Below are 20020 nucleotides of genomic sequence, written 5' to 3'. Positions count from 1 at the left end.
CAAGAACATCCTGAAATACCTGAAAAGGACTAAGGATATGTTTCTCGTATATGGAGGTGACAAAGAGCTAGTCGTAAATGGTTACGTCGATGCAAGTTTTGACACTGATCCGGACGATTCTAAATCGCAAACCGGATACGTGTTTTTATTAAACGGTGGAGCTGTAAGTTGGTGCAGTTCTAGACAAAGCATCATGGCGAGATCTACATGTGAAGCGGAGTACATAGCTGCTTCAGAAGCAGCGAATGAAGGAGTCTGGATGAAGGAGTTCATTTCCGATCTAGGTGTCATACCTAGTGCATCGGGACCAATGAAGATCTTCTGTGATAATACTGGTGCAATTGCCTTGGCAAAGGAATCCAGATTTTACAAGAGGACCAAGCACATCAAGAGACGCTTCAATTCCATTCGGGACCAAGTCCAAGTGGGAGACATAGAAATTTGCAAGATACATACAGATCTGAATGTTGCAGATCCGTTGACTAGGCCTCTCTCACGAGCAAAACATGATCAGCACCAAGACTCCATGGGTCTTAGAATCATTACTATGTAATCTAGATTATTGACTCTAGTGCAAGTGGGAGACTGAAGGAAATATGCCCTAGAGGCAATAATAAAGTTATTATTTATTTCCTCATATCATGATAAATGTTTATTATTCATGCTAGAATTGTATTAACCGGAAACATGATACATGTGTGAATACATAGACAAACATATAGTCACTAGTATGCCTCTACTTGACTAGCTCATTAATCAAAGATGGTTATGTTTCCTAACCATAGACATGTGTTGTCATTTGATTAATGGGATCACATCATTAGGAGAATGATGTGATTGACATGACCCATTCCGTTAGCCTAGCACTTGATCGTTTAGTATATTGCTATTGCTTTCTTCATGACTTATAATGTTCCTGAAACTATGAGATTATGCAACTCCCGTTTACCGGAGGAACACTTTGGGTGCTACCAAACGTCACAACATAACTGGGTGATTATAAAGGAGTACTACAGGTGTCTCCAAAGGTAGATGTTGGGTTGGCGTATTTCGAGATTAGGTTTTGTCACTCCGATTGTCGGAGAGGTATCTCTGGGCCCTCTCGGTAATGCACATCACTATAAGCCTTGCAAGCAATGTAACTAATGAGTTAGTTATGGAATGATGCATTACGTAACGAGTAAAGAGACTTGCCGGTAACGAGATTGAACTAGGTATTGGATACTGACGATCAAATCTCGGGCAAGTAACATACCAATGACAAAGGGAACAACGTATGTTGTTATGCGGTTTGACCAATAAAGATCTTCGCAGAATATGTAGGAACCAATATGGGCATCCAGGTTCCGCTATTGGTTATTGACCGAGAATAGTTCTAGGTCATGTCTACATAGTTCTCGAACCCGTAGGGTCCGCACGCTTAACGTTATGATGACAGTTTTATTATGAGTTTATAAGTTTTGATGTACCGAAGTTTGTTCGGAGTCCCGGATGTGATCACGGACATGACGAGGAGTCTCGAAATGGTCGAGATATAAAGATTGATATATTGGACGACTATATTCGGACACCGGAAGTGTTCCGGACGTTTTCGGAGAAAACCGGAGTGCCGGAGGGTTACCAGAACCCCCCGGGAGAGTTAATGGGCCACATGGGCCTTAGTGGGAAGAGAGAGGGGCGGCCAGGGTGGGCTGCGCGCCCCCTCTCCCTCTGGTCCGAATTGGACTAGGAGGGGGCGGCGCCCCCCTCTTTCCTTCCCCCTCTCCCCCCTCCTTCCCCCTCCTAGTAGGAGTAGGAAAGGAGGAGTCCTACTCCTACTATGAGGAGGACTCCTCCTCCTTGGCGCGCCCACAAGGGCCGGCCGGCCTCCCCCCTTGCTCCTTTATATACGGGGGCAGGGGGGCACCCCATAGACACACAAGTTGATCTACGAATCGTTCCTTAGCCATGTGCGGTGCCCCCCTCCACCATATTCCACCTCGGTCATATCGTCGCGGAGTTTAGGCGAAGCCCTGCGCCGGTAGAACATCATCATCGTCACCATGCCGTCGTGCTGACGGAACTCATCCCCGAAGCTTTGCTGGATCGGAGCCCGGGGATCGTCATCGAGCTGAACGTGTGCTGAACTCGGAGGTGCCGTACGTTCGGTGCTTGGATCGGTCGGATCGTGAAGACGCACGACTACATCAACCACGTTGTGCTAACGCTTCCGCTTACGGTCTACGAGGGTACGTCGACAACACTCTCTCCTCTCGTTGCTATATCATCACCATGATCTTGCGTGTGCGTAGGAATTTTTTTGAAATTACTACGTTCCCCAACATCATCATCACCGCGATCTACACCAACAACTTCACCGCCCTCATCACCAACTCTTCCCCCCTCTATGCAGCGGTGTAACCTCTCTTTTACCCGCTGTAAACTCTACTTAAACATGGTGTTCAACGCTACATATTATTTCCCAATGATGTATGGCTATCTTATGATGTTTGAGTATATCCGTTTTGTCCTATGGGTTAATTGATGATCGTGATTGGTTTGAGTTGCATGTTTTATTATTGGTGCTTTCCTATTGTGCTCTCCGTGTCGCGCAAGCGTGAGGGATTCCCGTTGTAGGGTGTTGCAATACGTTCATGGTTCGGTTATAGTGGGTTGCTTGAGTGACAGAAGCATAAACCCGAGTAAGGGGGTTGTTGCGTATGGGATAAAGGGGACTTGATGATTTAATGCTATGGTTGGGTTTTACCTTAATGATCTTTAGTAGTTGCGGATGCTTGGTAGAGTTCCAATCATAAGTGCATATGATCCAAGAAGAGAAAGTATGTTAGCTTATGCCTCTCCCTCAAATAAAATTGCAATAGTGATTACCGGTCTAGTTATCGATTGCCTAGGGACAAATAACTTTCTTGTGACAAAAAGCTCTCTACTAAAACTAACTTTATTGCTTCTTTATCTTCACAGCCCCTAGCTTTTATTTACGTGCTCTTTATTATCTTGCAAATCTATCATATCGTACCTACAAAGTCCTTCTAGTTTCATACTTGTTCTAGGTAAAGCGAACGTCAAGCGTGCGTAGAGTTGTATCGATGGTCGATAGAACTTGAGGGAATATTTGTTCTACCTTTAACTCCTCGTTGGGTTCGACACTCTTACTTATCGAAAGAGGCTACAATTGATCCCCTACACTTGTGGGTTATCACACACAACTAAAACACACACAAACCAATGTATATAACAAAATGCTAGTTGCAAATGTGAAAAGAACAATATTTTTATTTTAAAAACCATCATATGAAATCATACATGGTAAATTTGAAAAAATGTATAAAATGAAAAAATAAAAATAAGCCATGCTCTTAATGATAAAAAATGACATGTTATTACTAACAAAATCGCAATGCTCTACAAAAATAAAAATAAAATGCCATGCTCTACAAAAATAACCATGCTATTTAAAAAAATGACATGCTCTTAACAAAAAAATGCCATGGCCTAAAGAATATATATCTCATGGTATATACAAATGCCATGTTCTTTAAATAAAAATGTTGTGCTCTTTGAAATAAATGTGCTATGCTCTTAATAACAAAAATGTCATGATGGGGCACATGTTTCATGTTTGACACACTGTCAGCCTCCATACCCTCGGCCTCTCACTCGCCTCAAATCCATCCCGAGAATAGCTTCCTCCGGTGCCCTCGCCCCACCACCGCCTAAGACCCCACCGCCTTGTGCCAACCCCGCGTTGGTCCCTTCCTCCATGCGCCGTGCGCAGGAGCGCTGCTCCGCAGAGATCCCCATCAAGCAGCGGCTCTCCCCAGGCGTCCTCCTCATAGATTGACGACGACATGCGTAGGGTATGAGTGCATTAGGGTGGAATCAGGTGTCGTGCCTACTAGAGCGGTGTCAGAGCCGAGCGTGCAGAGCTCCAGCGGTACCTCGGCCCTCAGAGATGGAGGACACAGTGAAAGGGGGGAGGGGGCATGCGAGCGCTACAAGTCACCCTGTGCGTTCGGTTTATTCGGTTTACATGGTTTGGTTTATACGTTTTTTCGGTTTGTATGGTATTAATACCTCGGTAAATACAGTATGAAAATAAAATACGGTTCGGTTTTGGTATATACCAAATTATTTCGGTATGATTTCGGTATATACCATAAAAACCAAAGTTGACGCGAATTTAAAAATGATGTATAATAATTTGCAAATTTATGACTCAAAACACATACTATTTTACACAAATAGTATATGACTACATATATAAGTATATATGAATGCTTTGAATCATCTGTTGATGGTTATGGACGTGCTCGTATTTTTAAACGAGAAAAATGATTATGTTACAAGAAAATTTACGTGCTTAGTAGTGAATTTAACTCATGTACAAGAAAAATGACAACTTTTATGGTTTTTCATCTCAAGAAATATAAATTTATTTTTTACTTCGGTTATTCGGTTAAGTGTTTGGTTTTTCGGTATATACCATAAAAACCAAAGTTCAAATCGGTATGAAAAGTTCACACCATACCGAAAGCAGAAACCATAAAAACCATAAAATTGGATCGGTTCGATTTATTTTTGATATGGTTTTTCGGTTCTGTTTTTAAACGCACAGAGTGAGCTACGAGTGGTTAAGGAAGTCCGTGAGTGGGTACATTCGCCGGGTTCCTCACCCCAGCGAACGAGATCGTGTTGCCGATGTGGCAGATGGAGCTGCACCCAGATTCGTGCGGCCCATCCAACCAAAAAGCCATTTTGCACGTTAATGTAGCATTACATCTGCTACCACACATTTTGTTTTTGTGATTCGCGCTAGCCCATGCATATGTACTCCCTCCGTCCCATAATGTAGGACGTTTTTTGACATTAGTGTAGTGTCAAAATACATCCTATATTATGGGACGGAGGGAGTATATTTTTTGTTTTGGTCTTTCAGTTTCTGGTATTCCTATTTAATAAAATCAACTATCAGTCAGATGGGCCCCGCAATACTACTTTTGTCAATGACAGAAACTACTCATACATTTCTCCTCTCTCTCCCTCCGAGATAAATCCAAAGACTTTATTTTATCTTAGACAATTTAAATCAATCATATCTTTAAAATATAAGTTCATTTATGAAATAATTTATATATTTGAACTCCAGGCGCGAAGGCCTTTAGAAGTAGACAAATCTTGGATACATTTCAAGCATGTTTAAAATTTGACGTTTCACATTTCATATGTGAAATAAACCTATTTCACTAGAAAAATATGAACATGTGAAGCTTATTACTTGTAAATGTGTAACAGTTTGATTTCGAAAGAGTGAAATATGTTTTTTTAATATGCAGTTGATATAGATGTCATTTTTTTGAAAAAAAAAACACTAGTGAAATGTGAAATGTGGGTTCTGAAATATGTTATTTATGAACTTTTTTTGAATGGGTGGACTATGTTATTAGGAAATATTTTTTGAAATGACTCAAATATGTTTGAAAGTGTGTGAAATATGTTATTTATGAAATCCTTTTCAAAATGAGTGGAATATGTTATAAAATATTTTTCAAATGAGTGAAGTATGTTAAATGAAATGAGTGAAATATGTTTTTAAATTTATTAAATCTGATTTAGAATGAGTGAAATATGTTATTAGAAAATCTTTTCTAAAATGAGTGGAATATGTTATCATAAAGAATGTGAAATATGTGAAATTGGTATTTTTAAACCCGTTCAAAACATATTCAAGGTCAGTCTTGTTTTAAAGGTCTGTTCGCCATGAATTTAAATATGTAAAAAAAATTCAAAAACAATTTTTTGGTAAAAAAAAGTTGTAAGCCATTCAAAATGATATTAGAAAAATAAATGCAAGTCTTTAGCTGGAGAGGGGATCTTTGTGCATGCAGGTTTTTTTTCTCCTTCTCACTATCTTATGTGGACCCCTCTATATTTATATTGATGTGTATTCATCTGAGAAAAAAAATTGACATCTTATACAGAAAAAAGTAGCACTAATCTGGATGCAAAGAGGAACGGTTGAGGATGTGTCAGTACCTAGCGATACTGCACAATTTTTCACTTTACCCATCCAACGTGAGTTAAGGCGTTAGGGCATGTACAATGAAGGCACTGGTATAGTGCTGCTCCAGATTCCACGTAAGAGGGGAGACGTGAAGCACTACATTCATCCAACCCAACATGGTCCCCTCGTGTGTCATCTCTCTGTCATCTTTTTTCTCCTAAGCTTAAATCCTGTACACTTTAGTCCATCACTTTGCCTCTTTCTTCCCTTTCTGTCCTACTTTTCTGGTGAAGCACCGGCCTCTTCTGCAGGAACCGGTTCGACCCTGCAGGCAGCTACATTTTTTCGTTTTTCCTCCACAACTGCGTCGCATCCGACGTGTAGGGCTGAGGTAGTTGTCCAATATGGAGCGTTGTCCATGCCCTTATGGGGAATAAAAATATGACGTTCCCAGATAAGATTTGCCATATATGTTTGTTCAAATTTCAAATTTAGAAAAATGTATGTGCCTTACGAAAATGATTTTTTTTGCGTGTGTGTCGGTGGATGGGTGGATGGGTGGGTGGGTTGGGGGGGGGGGGGGGGGGGGGGGTAATCGAATGGAGGAGATTCGACACAAATCACAATATATGTACAGATGGTGAGCAGTGGCACAAAACGCGCACATAATTGCACAATAGTGCACTGATGCCCAAGTGCATGTCGGCATTGGTATCACGAGTAGCACACATTCGTATCACGCGTAACACGCGGTTTTCTCCTTATATGTACACGGCATGGAGGTCGCACAAGCATAGCCGGCGTATGGAGTCGTTGAGCAGCGTGGGCTCCGTGGCCGCAGCGCCACCTGCAGAGCGGCTGGCGGAGCGCCCGCACGTCGTACTTCTGGCTAGCCCCGGCGCCGGCCACCTCATCCCCCTGGCCGAGCTGGCGCGGCGGCTCGTCGAGCTCCATGGCTTCGCGGCCACGGTTGTCACGTTCACCAACTTCTCCGCCCCAGAACTACTTGCTTGCCTCCCCGCCTCCGTCGCCACCGCCGCGCTCCCCGCCGTTCAGATCGACGACCTCCCCGCCACCGCCCGCAACGGCGGCGTGCTCGTGGAGCTCAGCCGCCGCTCCCTCCCCAATATCCGCGCCCTCGTCCGCTCCATCAGCAACTCCAGTACAGCCCCGCTCGCCGCGCTGGTGCCGGACTTCTTCTGCTCCAGTGCGCTGCCCATCGCCGTCGAGCTCGGCGTCCCGGGATACCTCTTCGTCCCTAGCAGCCTGGCCTATGTCGCCTTCACACGCCACATCGTTGAGCTCAACCAAGGCGCCGCTCCCGGCGAATACCGCGATCTTGTGGTGCCTCTCGAGCTTCCCGGCGGCGTCTCGCTATGCGGCGCGGACCTCCCGGACCCGGAGCACCAGCTTTACCCGCAACTTGTCGAGTGGGGCCGGAGCTACTGCCTCGCCGATGGCGTGCTGGTGAACACGTTCTACGAGATGGAACCTGCTACCGTGGAAGCGTTCAAGCAGCTGGCGGTGCCGGAACAAGGTTCATGCGCGTTCTTCTTCCCGCCGGTGTTCCCCGTGGGGCCATTCGTCAGGCAGACAGACCGCCACGAACCCACCGCCGGTGCGTTGTCGCCGTGCTTGGAGTGGCTTGATCGTCAGCCGGCCGGTTCTGTGGTGTACGTCGCCTTCGGGAGCGGCGGAGCACTTTCTGTGGAGCAGACGGCCGAGCTCGCGGCTGGTCTCGAGGCGAGCGGCCAAAGGTTTCTTTGGGTCGTGCGGATGCCAAGCACCGACGTCGGCCGTTGCGGTGCCGGCGGCGACGATCCGTTGGCGTGGCTCCCCGAGGGCTTCTTGGCGAGGACAAGTGGGAGGGGCCTAGCCGTGGCGGCGTGGGCGCCTCAGGTGCGCGTGCTGGCTCACCCTGCGACGGCCGCCTTCGTGTCGCACTGCGGGTGGAACTCGACGCTGGAGAGCGTGGGCTGCGGCGTGCCCATGCTCGCGTGGCCGCTGTACGCGGAGCAGAGGATGAACGCCGTTCTCCTGGAAGAGAAGCTCGGGATGGCGCTGCGGGTGCCGCCAGCACGAGAGGACGGCCGATGCTTGGTGACGCGCCACGAGATCGCCAAAGCTGTGAAGGAGCTCGTGGAGGGCGGTCAGAAGGTGCGCCGCCGGGTCGAGGACCTGCAGAAAGCGGCAGCACGTGCGTGGTTGCCGGAGGGGCCGTCGCGCCGGGCGCTCGAGCAGGTCGCCGTAAAGTGGAAGGCGGCGCTCGGCACCGCGAAGTAAAACACATGCAGGAATGGGCGTGCGCATGCATGTACTGCATGGTCTCCATGGCGCTCATCGTATTTATTTGCAGTGTCGTGCATGAAGTACTTTATTATTTTGTTGTCGTCTTGTGGTCATTTCGTCTGAAGTGATATAACGCGTGCTACATCTATGAATACGTGGCATATGGATCTGGTTTTTATTTTAAAAAACCGACTCTAAGTCCTAACACACCCATTAGGTGTTATCGTGTGGTAAGCAATTCAAATTATTTTAAAAATAAAAGAGTTTGTCTAGGTCTCAGTCGACTGAGACTTGACGAAGTCACAGTCCACTGACGTGGCATGCATGTGGCCCTGACGAGCTGACCATGTTGTTGGAACGTGCCCACGTCCCGCACGTCAGGTGGCTAGCCATGCAGCCCGAGTCATGCGCCTCTCCATCAGCCCACGTACATCGTACTTATCTTCTCCTGCATGCTAGCGATAGCCGGCTCATGCCGTTGTACTCTCCCACGTTCTCTGCTTCTCTCTCCTGTAATTTGTATATATGTACTCTAATGGATGAATAAAAGCAAGTGTGTGAGTGTGACATATCTCAACTTGGTATCAGATATCAGCATCCCGATCCCTCTTTCTCTCAACGCTTCCGCCATGCATTGTTTTTTCCGCCGCACCCGCTCGGCCGACTTCGACGCGCCGGCGTCCGCTCCGTTCGCCGCCGTTCACGTCGCCGCGGCCATTCCCGCTGCGGCTGCACCTTCTCAGGCAGCTCCCGCTGCCGCGGTCACCACCACCCCGGCTGCACCCGCGCCCCGCCGTGCGCACCTCGGCGACTTGGGCAAGACGCCAGTCCCTGAAGGCGTCGCGGCTCCTTCCTCGTCCACCTCGGCGCCCCGTGCGGCGCCCTCTGCCCAGCCAGCCACCGGCGTCCTGCGCACCGCCGGCAGCACCCCCGTCCCGCGCCTCACGCTGGGCGGCCCCGGCAGCGCTGTCGTCACCCACCTCGGCCCGGGGCGCTCCGACGCCGGTCCTTCCTCCACTGCCGGCCTCCCGCCCTCCATCGCGCACTACTTCACCAGCAAGCTTCATCTCGAGTCCGGTAACTACTCGCGCTGGCGTCAACTATTTTACATCATCGCTTGCAAACATGAGGTTCAGCATCACCTCGACGCCGCCACCGACCCGCTCGGCCAGAGCGCCGTGTGGCGAGACGACGACTTGTCCATGGTGTTGTGGATGCACGGCGTCGTCACCGAGGAGCTCCTGGACGTCGTGGCATCCCCGGACAGCACCGCCTATGACATCTGGACCCAGCTCCACGTCCTCTTCATGGACAACCAGCCGGGCCGCGCCGTCATCCTCGGCGCCGAGTTCCGGAACCTCGTCCAGGGCGACCTCTCCGTCGCCGAATACAGCAGGAGGCTCAAGTCCCTGGCCGACGCTCTCGAGGACGTCGGCGAGCACATCTCCGATCAGGCTCTCACGCTCCAGCTCATCCGCGGCCTCAACCGCAAGTTCCAGATCATGGCGACGCTCCTCCCGATGCAGTCGCCATTCCCCTCCTTCGTGCAGGCCCGCTCTCGCCTCCTCATGGAGGAGATCTCCGCCAACGAGCGGGCTCGGCTGGACGGCCGTCCGGAACTCCCCGCCGCTGCTCTCACCTCGGGCACGCCCCGAGTGGTGGCCCCTCTCCCTTCCCTGGTCGCGGATCAGGCAGCGACTCCGCCAACAAGGGCAAGGGCCCCACTGCATCTCCCCCAGGCGACAGGGGCAGTGGCTCGCGCGGGCGTGGGCGTGGTCGTGGCCGCGGCCGCGGCCGCCAGTCATCTGGTGGCGCTCCCGCTGGACGCAGCGCCGCTCCAGCCGGGCCGCAGCCCCCGACTGGCTTCTTCGCTCCATACGGCGCCCTCCTCCCCGGCCTGCCTGCACCACGGGCCCCTTGGGCTGCGCCGAACGCCGCCGGCGTCCTAGGCCCACGTCCTCCTGCACCACATCAGGCCTACCCCGTGCACTCGTCGTCTTCGAGCGGGCCTACCTGGGAGCAGTACAATCAGCTGTACGCTGCTCTCCAGGGCCTCTCCATGCAGCAGCAGCACGCCGGCGGCACGCCGGACTGGTTCCTCGACACGGGCGCTACGTCGCACGTCGCTGGTAAGACGGACCTCCTCACCTCGTATGGCTCTCCCTCATTGCGTCATTCCTCTGGCATCCTAGTAGGCAACGTTTCTCGTCTCCCCATTACAGTCGTAGGTTCTGCCTCTCTTTCAAACTTTGCACTGAATGATGTACTTATATCTCCTACTATCATCAAGAACTTGATTTATGTACGTCGTTTCACTCAAGATAATTTTTGCTCCATCACGTTTGACCCTTTCGGTTTTTCCGTGAAGGACCTAGCCACGGGGAAGCTAATCATGAGGTCCAATAGCCATGGGGACCTCTATCCTTTCTTCAACAACTCCGGCGTCCAAGCAGTGCTCTCCGTCGCCACCGATGACATATGGCATCTTCGCTTAGGGCATGCTAGCAATAAATCAGTTTCTATTCTTGCACGTGATTTTCTTCCAACTTGTAATAAACATATGCCTAGCACTTCCGTTTGCTCATCATGTCAACTTGGCAAGCAGCCTCGACTGCCTTTTTCCCACTCCATTACTAAAACAAGTGCGCCCTTCCAGTTAATACATTGTGACTTGTGGACCTCGCCGGTGCATAGCTTCTCTGGGTTTCAATATTACCTCGTGCTTCTTGATGACTACTCCCACTACTCCTGGACGTTTCCCTTGCGTAACAAATCCGACACCGCCGACACCATCACTCGCTTCTTTGCGTATGTTCGTACACAATTTCACGTCACGATTCAATGTATGCAATGCGACAACGGTGGCGAGTTCCTCACCACTTCCTTACGCGAGCTCTTCTCCAAAAACGGTGTCTCCTTCCGTTTATCTTGCCCGCACACCTCACCACAAAACGGGAAAGTTGAGCGCCTCATACGCACCACCAACGACGTACTCCGTGTGCTCCTCATCCACGCACACCTCCCACCCCCTTTTTGGGTCGAAGCACTCCATACCACCACCTACATTCTCAACCGCCGTCCCTCCTCAGCCATCAACTTCGTGACGCCTCACTTCGCTCTTCTTGGCCAGCATCCCACATATGACCACATGCGTGCCTTTGGGTGTTTGTGTTTTCCCAACACCATCGCTACTAGTACGCATAAACTCGCTCCCCGCTCATCTCGTTGTGTTTTCCTCGGGTACCCCCTAGAGCACAAGGGCCATAGATGCCTAGATTTATCCACTCGCAAGGTGATTATTTATCGGCACGTCACGTTCGACGAGAGTGTTTTTCCCTACTTCTCTGCCGATCACCGCGCTCCTCCGCAACTCCCCTGGCCACAGAAAATCCCGACCCAATCCACCCCGTATCCTACGCACCTACCTCGTACCCGCCCTCGGGATCCCCGCGCGCCCCCGAGCCAATCCGGTCTCCCCGCCCCGATCCACTCGGCTCGCAGGACCCGCCTCCCCTACATGCATCGCCTGCGCAATCCCCTCGCCCGCCAACCCCCGCGCGCCACTCCCCTGCCAGCCCGCGGGACCCGCCACCCACACCAGCCAGCCCACTGGCCGCCTCGCCCCGCGCGCCTTGCTCCCCTCCCCCTGCATGCAGCCCCACCTCTCCACCACCTGCCGCCTCAGATAGCTCCCATGCAACCAGTACATGCGCGCCAACTGTCCCAACCACTCTAGTCCATGCAACCCCTCTACCACCACGCGCTGTCCCGGTTACACCACCGGCTAATCTACACAGCATGCGCACCCATAGCAAGTCCGGCTTTGCACAACCAAAAGCACTTCACGCCTCGACGCCTTCCATCAGTCCTATCCCCTCTTCCTATCGCGCTGCCCTTCGAGACCCCAACTGGTATGCTGTGATGCTAGAGGAGTATAACGCACTGATGCGGAATAATACTTGGTATTTAGTGTCTCGTCCTGTAGGTGCCAACGTCGTTACAGGGAAGTGGATTTTCCAGCACAAGTTTCATCCGGACGGCACTCTCGCCCGGTACAAGGCGCGGTGGGTGCTTCGCGGCTTCACGCAACGGGCCGGTGTCGACTACGACAAGACGTTCAGTCCGGTGGTCAAACCGGCCGACGTCCGGACTGTCCTGAGCCTCGCCGCCGGCAAGTCGTGGCCCATACATCAGCTGGACGTCAAGAACGCCTTCCTCCACGGCCATCTTGCGGAGACGGTCTACAGCCACCAGCCTTCCGGCTTCGTCGACGCCACCTCGCCCTCGCATGTGTGCTGGCTGAACCGTTCTCTCTACGGTCTCAAGCAGGCGCCTCGGGCGTGGTTCACCAGGTTCACGACGTACCTGCGGAGCCTTGGCTTCGTCGCATCGCGGGCGGACTCGTCGCTCTTCGTCCTTCGGCGTGGTGCTCACCTCGCCTACCTGCTCCTCTACGTCGACGACATCATCCTCACCGCCAGCTCGGGCGCGGTGCTCGACTCCGTCATCCAGGCTCTTCACCGCGAGTTCTCTATGACCGACCTCGGCGCGCTCCACCACTTCCTCGGCATCAACATCACCACCACTACGCGTGGCTTGTTCCTTTCCCAGGAATAGTACGCCCTAGAGATCCTCGACCGTGCCGGCATGCTCAACTGCAAGCCCATCTCCACTCCGGTCGACACGCTGGCCAAGCTCTCCACCGACACTGGCCCGCTCTTCCACGACCCGTAGCTCTACCGCAGCCTGGCTGGGGCGCTGCAGTACATCACGTTGACGCGGCCCGATCTCTCTTATGCCATTCAACAGTGTTGTATGTTCATGCATGCCCCCCGTGACCGACCTCGGCGCGCTCCACCACTTCCAGCTCGTGAAGCGCATCCTTCGGTATCTGCGTGGCACGACTCACCTCGGCCTCTGAATCCATCGCGACGCCGGCACCGAGCTCGTGGCTTACTCCGACGCCGACTGGGCCAGCTGCCCCGACACGCGCAAGTCCACCTCGGGCTATTGTGTCTTCCTCGGCTCCAACCTCCTCACGTGGTCATCTAAACGGCAAAGCACCGTTTCTCGTTCGAGCGCCGAGGCCGAGTACAGGGCGGTCGCCAACGTCGTCGCCGAGTCGGTGTGGCTCCGCCAACTCCTTGGCGAGCTTCACCAACCGCCATCACGTGCCACGGTCGTCTACTGCGACAACATTAGTGCTGTCTACATGTCGAGCAACCCGGTGCAACACCAACGCACCAAGCACATCGAGATCGACCTTCACTTCGTGCGTGAGCGTGTGGCACTGGGTGAGATCCATGTTCTCCACGTACCGACGAGCTCGCAGTTCGCCGACATCTTCACCAAGGGGCTACCAACGGGCGTCTTCCTCGACTTTCGGTCCAGTCTCAACGTCGACGAACCCCACGTTTCGACTGCGGGGGGGGGGGGGGGGGTGGAACGTGCCCACGTCCCGCACGTCAGGTGGCTAGCCATGCAGCCCGAGTCGTGCGCGTCTCCAATAGCCCACGTACATCGTACTTATCTTCTCCTGCATGCTAGCGATAGCCGGCTCATGCCATTGTACTCTCCCACGTTCTCTGCTTCTCTCTCCTGTAATCTGTATATATGTACTCTGATGGATGAATAGAAGCAAGTGTGTGAGTGTGACATATCTCAACTCATGTATGCCTCTGCTTTCGCTAGGTCGTGACTTCTCCATGTTGGGCTGGATCGGTAGTTGGTTTTTCTTCTTACTATAAGCCCTCGTCAAGTCCGTCGCTAGTGGGGCTAGCAAAAGCAGCCCATTTTTTGGGCAGATCAATTCTATAACCTTCACTTCCGGTCCATTTTCCTGCTTTCTTCATTATTTTGATAATATTTCTTTTTACATTTTTCGTACTGTTAATATAAATGAAAATTAACAAATAAAAAAACCATGCCTGCACCAGTTTCATTCGTGTTGTACCCCTTGTTGGTGATGGTAGGTTGCGACACCTATAGTTGCAGCTCTAATGATGGACATGCAATTCCTCCCCTTCAGTTGCAGTCGCATTGTACCTTTGCAGTTGCAGGCGGGTTGCAACACTTGCAGCTGCAAACTCTAGCGGTGGACATGCAGCTGGCCCCCTCACCCTCTAGTTGTCACGTTGTATCCCTTACAGTTGCATGTGGGTTGCGACACGTGCAGTTGCAACTCTAGTGGTGGAATGCAACTGGACCCCTCACCCTCCAGTTACAATCGCGTTGTATACCTTGCAGGTGCAGCTGGGTTGCGACATGTGTAGTTGCAACTCTAGTGGTGGACATGCAACTGGCCTCCCTCACTCTAGTTGTAGTCGTGTTGTACGCATTGCCGCGGCAAGTGAGTTGCGACATGTGCGGTTGCAACTCTAGTGGTGGACATGTAACTAGCCGACATCCCTCCTCCTCTAGTTGCAGTCGCGTTTTAACCCTTGCAGTTGCAGGCGGGTTGTGATGCGTGCAGTTGCAATTTTAATGGTGGACATGCAACTGGTCGACATCCCTCCTACAGTTGCAGGCAGGTTGCGACACGTGCAGTTGCGACTCTTGTTGTGGACATGCACCTAGTCGACACCCCCACTCCAGTTGCAATCGTATTGTATCCCTTGTGATTGCAAGCGGGTTGCAAAACATGCCGTTGCAACTCTAGTGGTGGACATGCAACTGGTAAACATCCATCCCCTCTAGTTGCAGTCACATTGTACCCCTTGCAGTTGCAGGCACGTTGCGTAGGTGCAATTGCAGCTCTAGTGATGGACATGGGGGGGTGGAACGTGCCCACGTCCCGCACGTCAGGTGGCTAGCCATGCAGCCCGAGTCGTGCGCGTCTCCAACAGCCCACGTACATCGTACTTATCTTCTCCTGCATGCTAGCGATAGCCGGCTCATGCCATTGTACTCTCCCACGTTCTCTACTTCTCTCTCCTATAATCTGTATATATGTACTCTGATGGATGAATAGAAGCAAGTGTGTGAGTGTGACATATCTCAACTCATGTATGCCTCTGCTTTCGCTAGGTCGTGACTTCTCCGTGTTGGGCTGGATCGGTAGTTGGTTTTTCTTCTTACTATAAGCCCTCGTCAAGTCCGTCGCTAGTGGGGCTAGCAAAAGCAGCCCGTTTTTTTGGGCAGATCAATTCTATAACCTTCATTTCCGGTCCATTTTCCTGCTTTCTTCATTATTTTGATAATATTTCTTTTTACATTTTTGTACTATTAATATAAATGAAAATTAACAAATAAAAAAACCATGCCTGCACCAGTTTCATTCGTGTTGTACCCCTTGTTGGTGATGGTAGGTTGCGACACCTGTAGTTGCAGCTCTAATGATGGACATGCAATTCCTCCCCTTCAGTTGCAGTCGCATTGTACCTTTGCAGTTGCAGGCGGGTTGCAACACTTGCAGCTGCAAACTCTAGCGGTGGACATGCAGCTGGCCCCCTCACCCTCTAGTTGTCACGTTGTATCCCTTACAGTTGCATGTGGGTTGCGACACGTGCAGTTGCAACTCTAGTGGTGGAATGCAACTGGACCCCTCACCCTCCAGTTACAATCGCGTTGTATACCTTGCAGGTGCAGCTGGGTTGCGACATGTGTAGTTGCAACTCTAGTGGTGGACATGCAACTGGCCTCCCTCACTCTAGTTGTAGTCGTGTTGTACGCATTGCCGCGGCAAGTGAGTTGCGACATGTGCGGTTGCAACTCTAGTGGTGGACATGTAACTAGCCGACATCCCTCCTCCTCTAGTTGCAGTCGCGTTTTAACCCTTGCAGTTGCAGGCGGGTTGTGATGCGTGCAGTTGCAATTTTAATGGTGGACATGCAACTGGTCGACATCCATCCTACAGTTACAGGCAGGTTGCGACATGTGCAGTTGCGACTCTTGTTGTGGACATGCACCTAGTCGACACCCCCACTCCAGTTGCAATCGTATTGTATCCCTTGTGATTGCAAGCGGGTTGCAAAACATGCCGTTGCAACTCTAGTGGTGGACATGCAACTGGTAAACATCCATCTCCTCTAGTTGCAGTCACGTTGTACCCCTTGCAGTTGCAGGCACGTTACTTAGGTGCAATTGCATCTCTAGTGATGGACATGGGGGGGGGGGTGGAACGTGCCCACGTCCCGCACGTCAGGTGGCTAGCCATGCAGCCCGAGTCGTGCGCGTCTCCAACAGCCCACGTACATCGTACTTATCTTCTCCTGCATGCTAGCGATAGCCGGCTCATGCCATTGTACTCTCCCACGTTCTCTACTTCTCTCTCCTGTAATCTGTATATATGTACTCTGATGGATGAATAGAAGCAAGTGTGTGAGTGTGACATATCTCAACTCATGTATGCCTCTGCTTTCGCTAGGTCGTGACTTCTCCGTGTTGGGCTGGATCGGTAGTTGGTTTTTCTTCTTACTATAAGCCCTCGTCAAGTCCGTCGCTAGTGGGGCTAGCAAAAGCAGCCCGTTTTTTTGGGCAGATCAATTCTATAACCTTCATTTCCGGTCCATTTTCCTGCTTTCTTCATTATTTTGATAATATTTCTTTTTACATTTTTGTACTATTAATATAAATGAAAATTAACAAATAAAAAGACCATGCCTGCACCAGTTTCATTCGTGTTGTACCCCTTGTTGGTGATGGTAGGTTGCGACACCTGTAGTTGCAGCTCTAATGATGGACATGCAATTCCTCCCCTTCAGTTGCAGTCGCATTGTACCTTTGCAGTTGCAGGCGGGTTGCAACACTTGCAGCTGCAAACTCTAGCGGTGGACATGCAGCTGGCCCCCTCACCCTCTAGTTGTCACGTTGTATCCCTTACAGTTGCATGTGGGTTGCGACACGTGCAGTTGCAGCTCTAGTGGTGGAATGCAACTGGACCCCTCACCCTCCAGTTACAATCGCGTTGTATACCTTGCAGGTGCAGCTGGGTTGCGACATGTGTAGTTGCAACTCTAGTGGTGGACATGCAACTGGCCTTCCTCACTCTAGTTGTAGTCGTGTTGTACGCATTGCCGCGGCAAGTGAGTTGCGACATGTGCGGTTGCAACTCTAGTGGTGGACATGTAACTAGCCGACATCCCTCCTCCTCTAGTTGCAGTCGCGTTTTAACCCTTGCAGTTGCAGGCGGGTTGTGATGCGTGCAGTTGCAATTTTAATGGTGGACATGCAACTGGTCGACATCCCTCCTACAGTTGCAGGCGGGTTGCGACACGTGCAGTTGCGACTCTTGTTGTGGACATGCACCTAGTCGACACCCCCACTCCAGTTGCAATCGTATTGTATCCCTTGTGATTGCAAGCGGGTTGCAAAACATGCCGTTGCAACTCTAGTGGTGGACATGCAACTGGTAAACATCCATCCCCTCTAGTTGCAGTCACGTTGTACCCCTTGCAGTTGCAGGCACGTTGCGTAGGTGCAATTGCAGCTCTAGTGATGGACATGCAACTAGAAAACATCCCTCCCCCACCCTCCTCAAGTTACAGCGGTGTTGTATTCCTTATAGTTACAGACGCATTGTGACACGTGTAATTATAGGTTGCGTTATAGACATTCACACAACTCATGTTACATACAATGAAAAGGACCATGCAAAAAAGCATACAATGAAAGCTAGTGCAATAGAAATATAAAGAATACCAAAAAATAAAAAATAAAAACAGGAACAAATTATCAAAAAAAGGCTAAAATAAAAATTAAGAGGAAACATCATATAACTAAATAAATAAATGAGGAAGAGCACAAAACACATGAAGAAGGAAAAGAGAAGGGAAAATCAAACATATACAAAAGGAGTAAATAGAAAATGAAAAACAGATAGAAAAAAATGGCAGACCAACAAACAAATGAAGAGAAAAACCGACTGACAAAGAAAAAGGCTCCAACCCCTGGGCAGCCCACCACGCAAGCAAGCCTCACCCTCACAGAAAAAAAAACAAAGACAAAAGAAAGCAGCCCAATACAAAACGTCGGGAGCTCCTAACCGGCGCCTTAAGCGCCGGTTCAGGCAGCTGGCGCTCGCATGCCGCACCCCATGGGCCGGCCCACCGCGCGCAGTAGAAGGTAAAAACGTCTCGCGAAAAAAAGTGCAGATACAGGCACTCGACCTCACTACTTGCGGCTACAACAAAGGAACTGTTTCGCTAACCACTACGGCTCGTCATGACTAGTGACTACAAAGAACGCGAAACAATTATGAACCAATGCATCGGCGCTATTTATTAGATTTGCGAATTATTTGCAAACAATTTGGAAAATTTGAATTTTTTTATGAAAAAGACTAAATCAAATTTTGAAAAAACTTAACGAAATTAAAAAAATAGTTCATTGATGTTTAATAAAAGTTGAGTGAATTAGAAAAAAGTTCATCGATTTTAAAAAATGCTCATCGAATTTGAAAGAAAAGTTCATCAATTTGAAAAAAGTTCATCAAATTAGGAAAAAAGTTCATCGAATTTGAAAAAAGTTTATCGGTTCTACGAAAAGTTCATGAAATTTGAAAAAAAAAACGTTCATCAATTTTGAAAAAAGTTCATCGATTCTGAAAAAGTTCACCGATTTTGAAAAAAAGTTCATTGGTATTGAAAAAAAGTATACAAACTTCAAAAAAAGTTCACAAATTTAACAAAAACGTTCAGTGTACATCAAAATATGTTCAATGGGTATTTAAATGGTTTTTCAGCGCATATCACAAAATTGTTCAATGTGTAGTTAAAAATTGTTCAGATTATATTACAAAAATGTTCAATGGGTATTTAAATGGTTTTTCAGCGCATATCACAAAATTGTTCAATGTGTAGTTAAAAATTGTTCAGATTATATTACAAAAGTGTTCAATGTATAAATTTTGTTCATCTTATATCAAAAAAATGTATAATATGTTTTAAATTATTTCAATGTATATCACCAAAATGTTCGCTGTGTAGTTAAAAATTGTTCATCATACACCAAAAAAATGTTCAGTGTATATTTGAAAATCACTCATCGTATATAAATTTTTGTTCATGTTCTCAATAATTGTTCACGTTTTAAAAAGTTCATGTAATTTTAAAATTTTCGTCGAATTTTGAAAAAAGTTCATCGATTTGATAAAAGTTCATTAAATTTTAAAAATTTCACGAATTTTAAAAAGTTCCCATTTTCTTGTTGGTAGAAAGGAAAAAAATAATAGGAAAAAGAAAAGGAAGAATAAAATGAAGAAATGATAAAGTAGTGGAAAGATTGTCTGTAAACACGTGCATGCTATTGGTTGAGTTGGCTAACGCAGCTTCGTTGCACGGCGAGGTCGTAGGTACGAAACCTGTTGCTCGCACTCTTTTTTGCATCACTTATAGCCGGAAAGTGGGACGCGATATGGGCCGGCCCATCTCAGCGCTGGGGGTGTGCGCCGTAACAAAATCTAATGCCTAGGCTGGTCGACTGAGACTTCACTAGAACTCAGTCGACCGAGTTTTAGCGCTACCCAAAATAATAATCCTAACACAGCCTTCTAACCTGTTTTTTCAAACAGGGAAAGACCGGCCTCTCTGCATCATCATGATGCACACTGCAAAGACAATGTGCTAAATACAAACATCAAAAGCAACCCTAAGATATAACATTCGAAATGTTAGACAAAGGTCTAACATGGGCACCTGTGCTGCATTCCTCATCTCCTACAAAACAACAGAAGACTATGCAAAAAAAGGAAAGATCACAACCAAGTTTATCACCGACACCAATCCGTTGCCA

General features: G+C 49.2%; 1 protein-coding gene across 1 annotated transcript; it reads left to right on the top strand.

Annotated features, from left to right (window-relative positions):
• Window positions 1-6767: 6767 nt before the first annotated feature.
• On the top strand, window positions 6768-8432 carry LOC123040849 (hydroquinone glucosyltransferase-like). The gene has a single exon (XM_044463592.1). The coding sequence runs from the start codon at window positions 6806-6808 to the stop codon at window positions 8282-8284; it is 1479 nt and encodes a 492-aa protein (XP_044319527.1). The 5' UTR covers window positions 6768-6805; the 3' UTR covers window positions 8285-8432.
• Window positions 8433-20020: the final 11588 nt, after the last annotated feature.

This window comes from Triticum aestivum, chromosome 2B (assembly GCF_018294505.1).
Source record: "Triticum aestivum cultivar Chinese Spring chromosome 2B, IWGSC CS RefSeq v2.1, whole genome shotgun sequence".
Taxonomy (NCBI): Eukaryota; Viridiplantae; Streptophyta; class Magnoliopsida; order Poales; family Poaceae; genus Triticum; species Triticum aestivum.
This window is presented reverse-complemented; position numbering and strand designations above follow the sequence as displayed.

Bases quoted from the DNA above. Each gene is read 5' to 3' on its own strand.
- LOC123040849 (XM_044463592.1), top strand. From the start codon at position 6,806: ATGGAGTCGTTGAGCAGCGTGGGCTCCGTGGCCGCAGCGCCACCTGCA.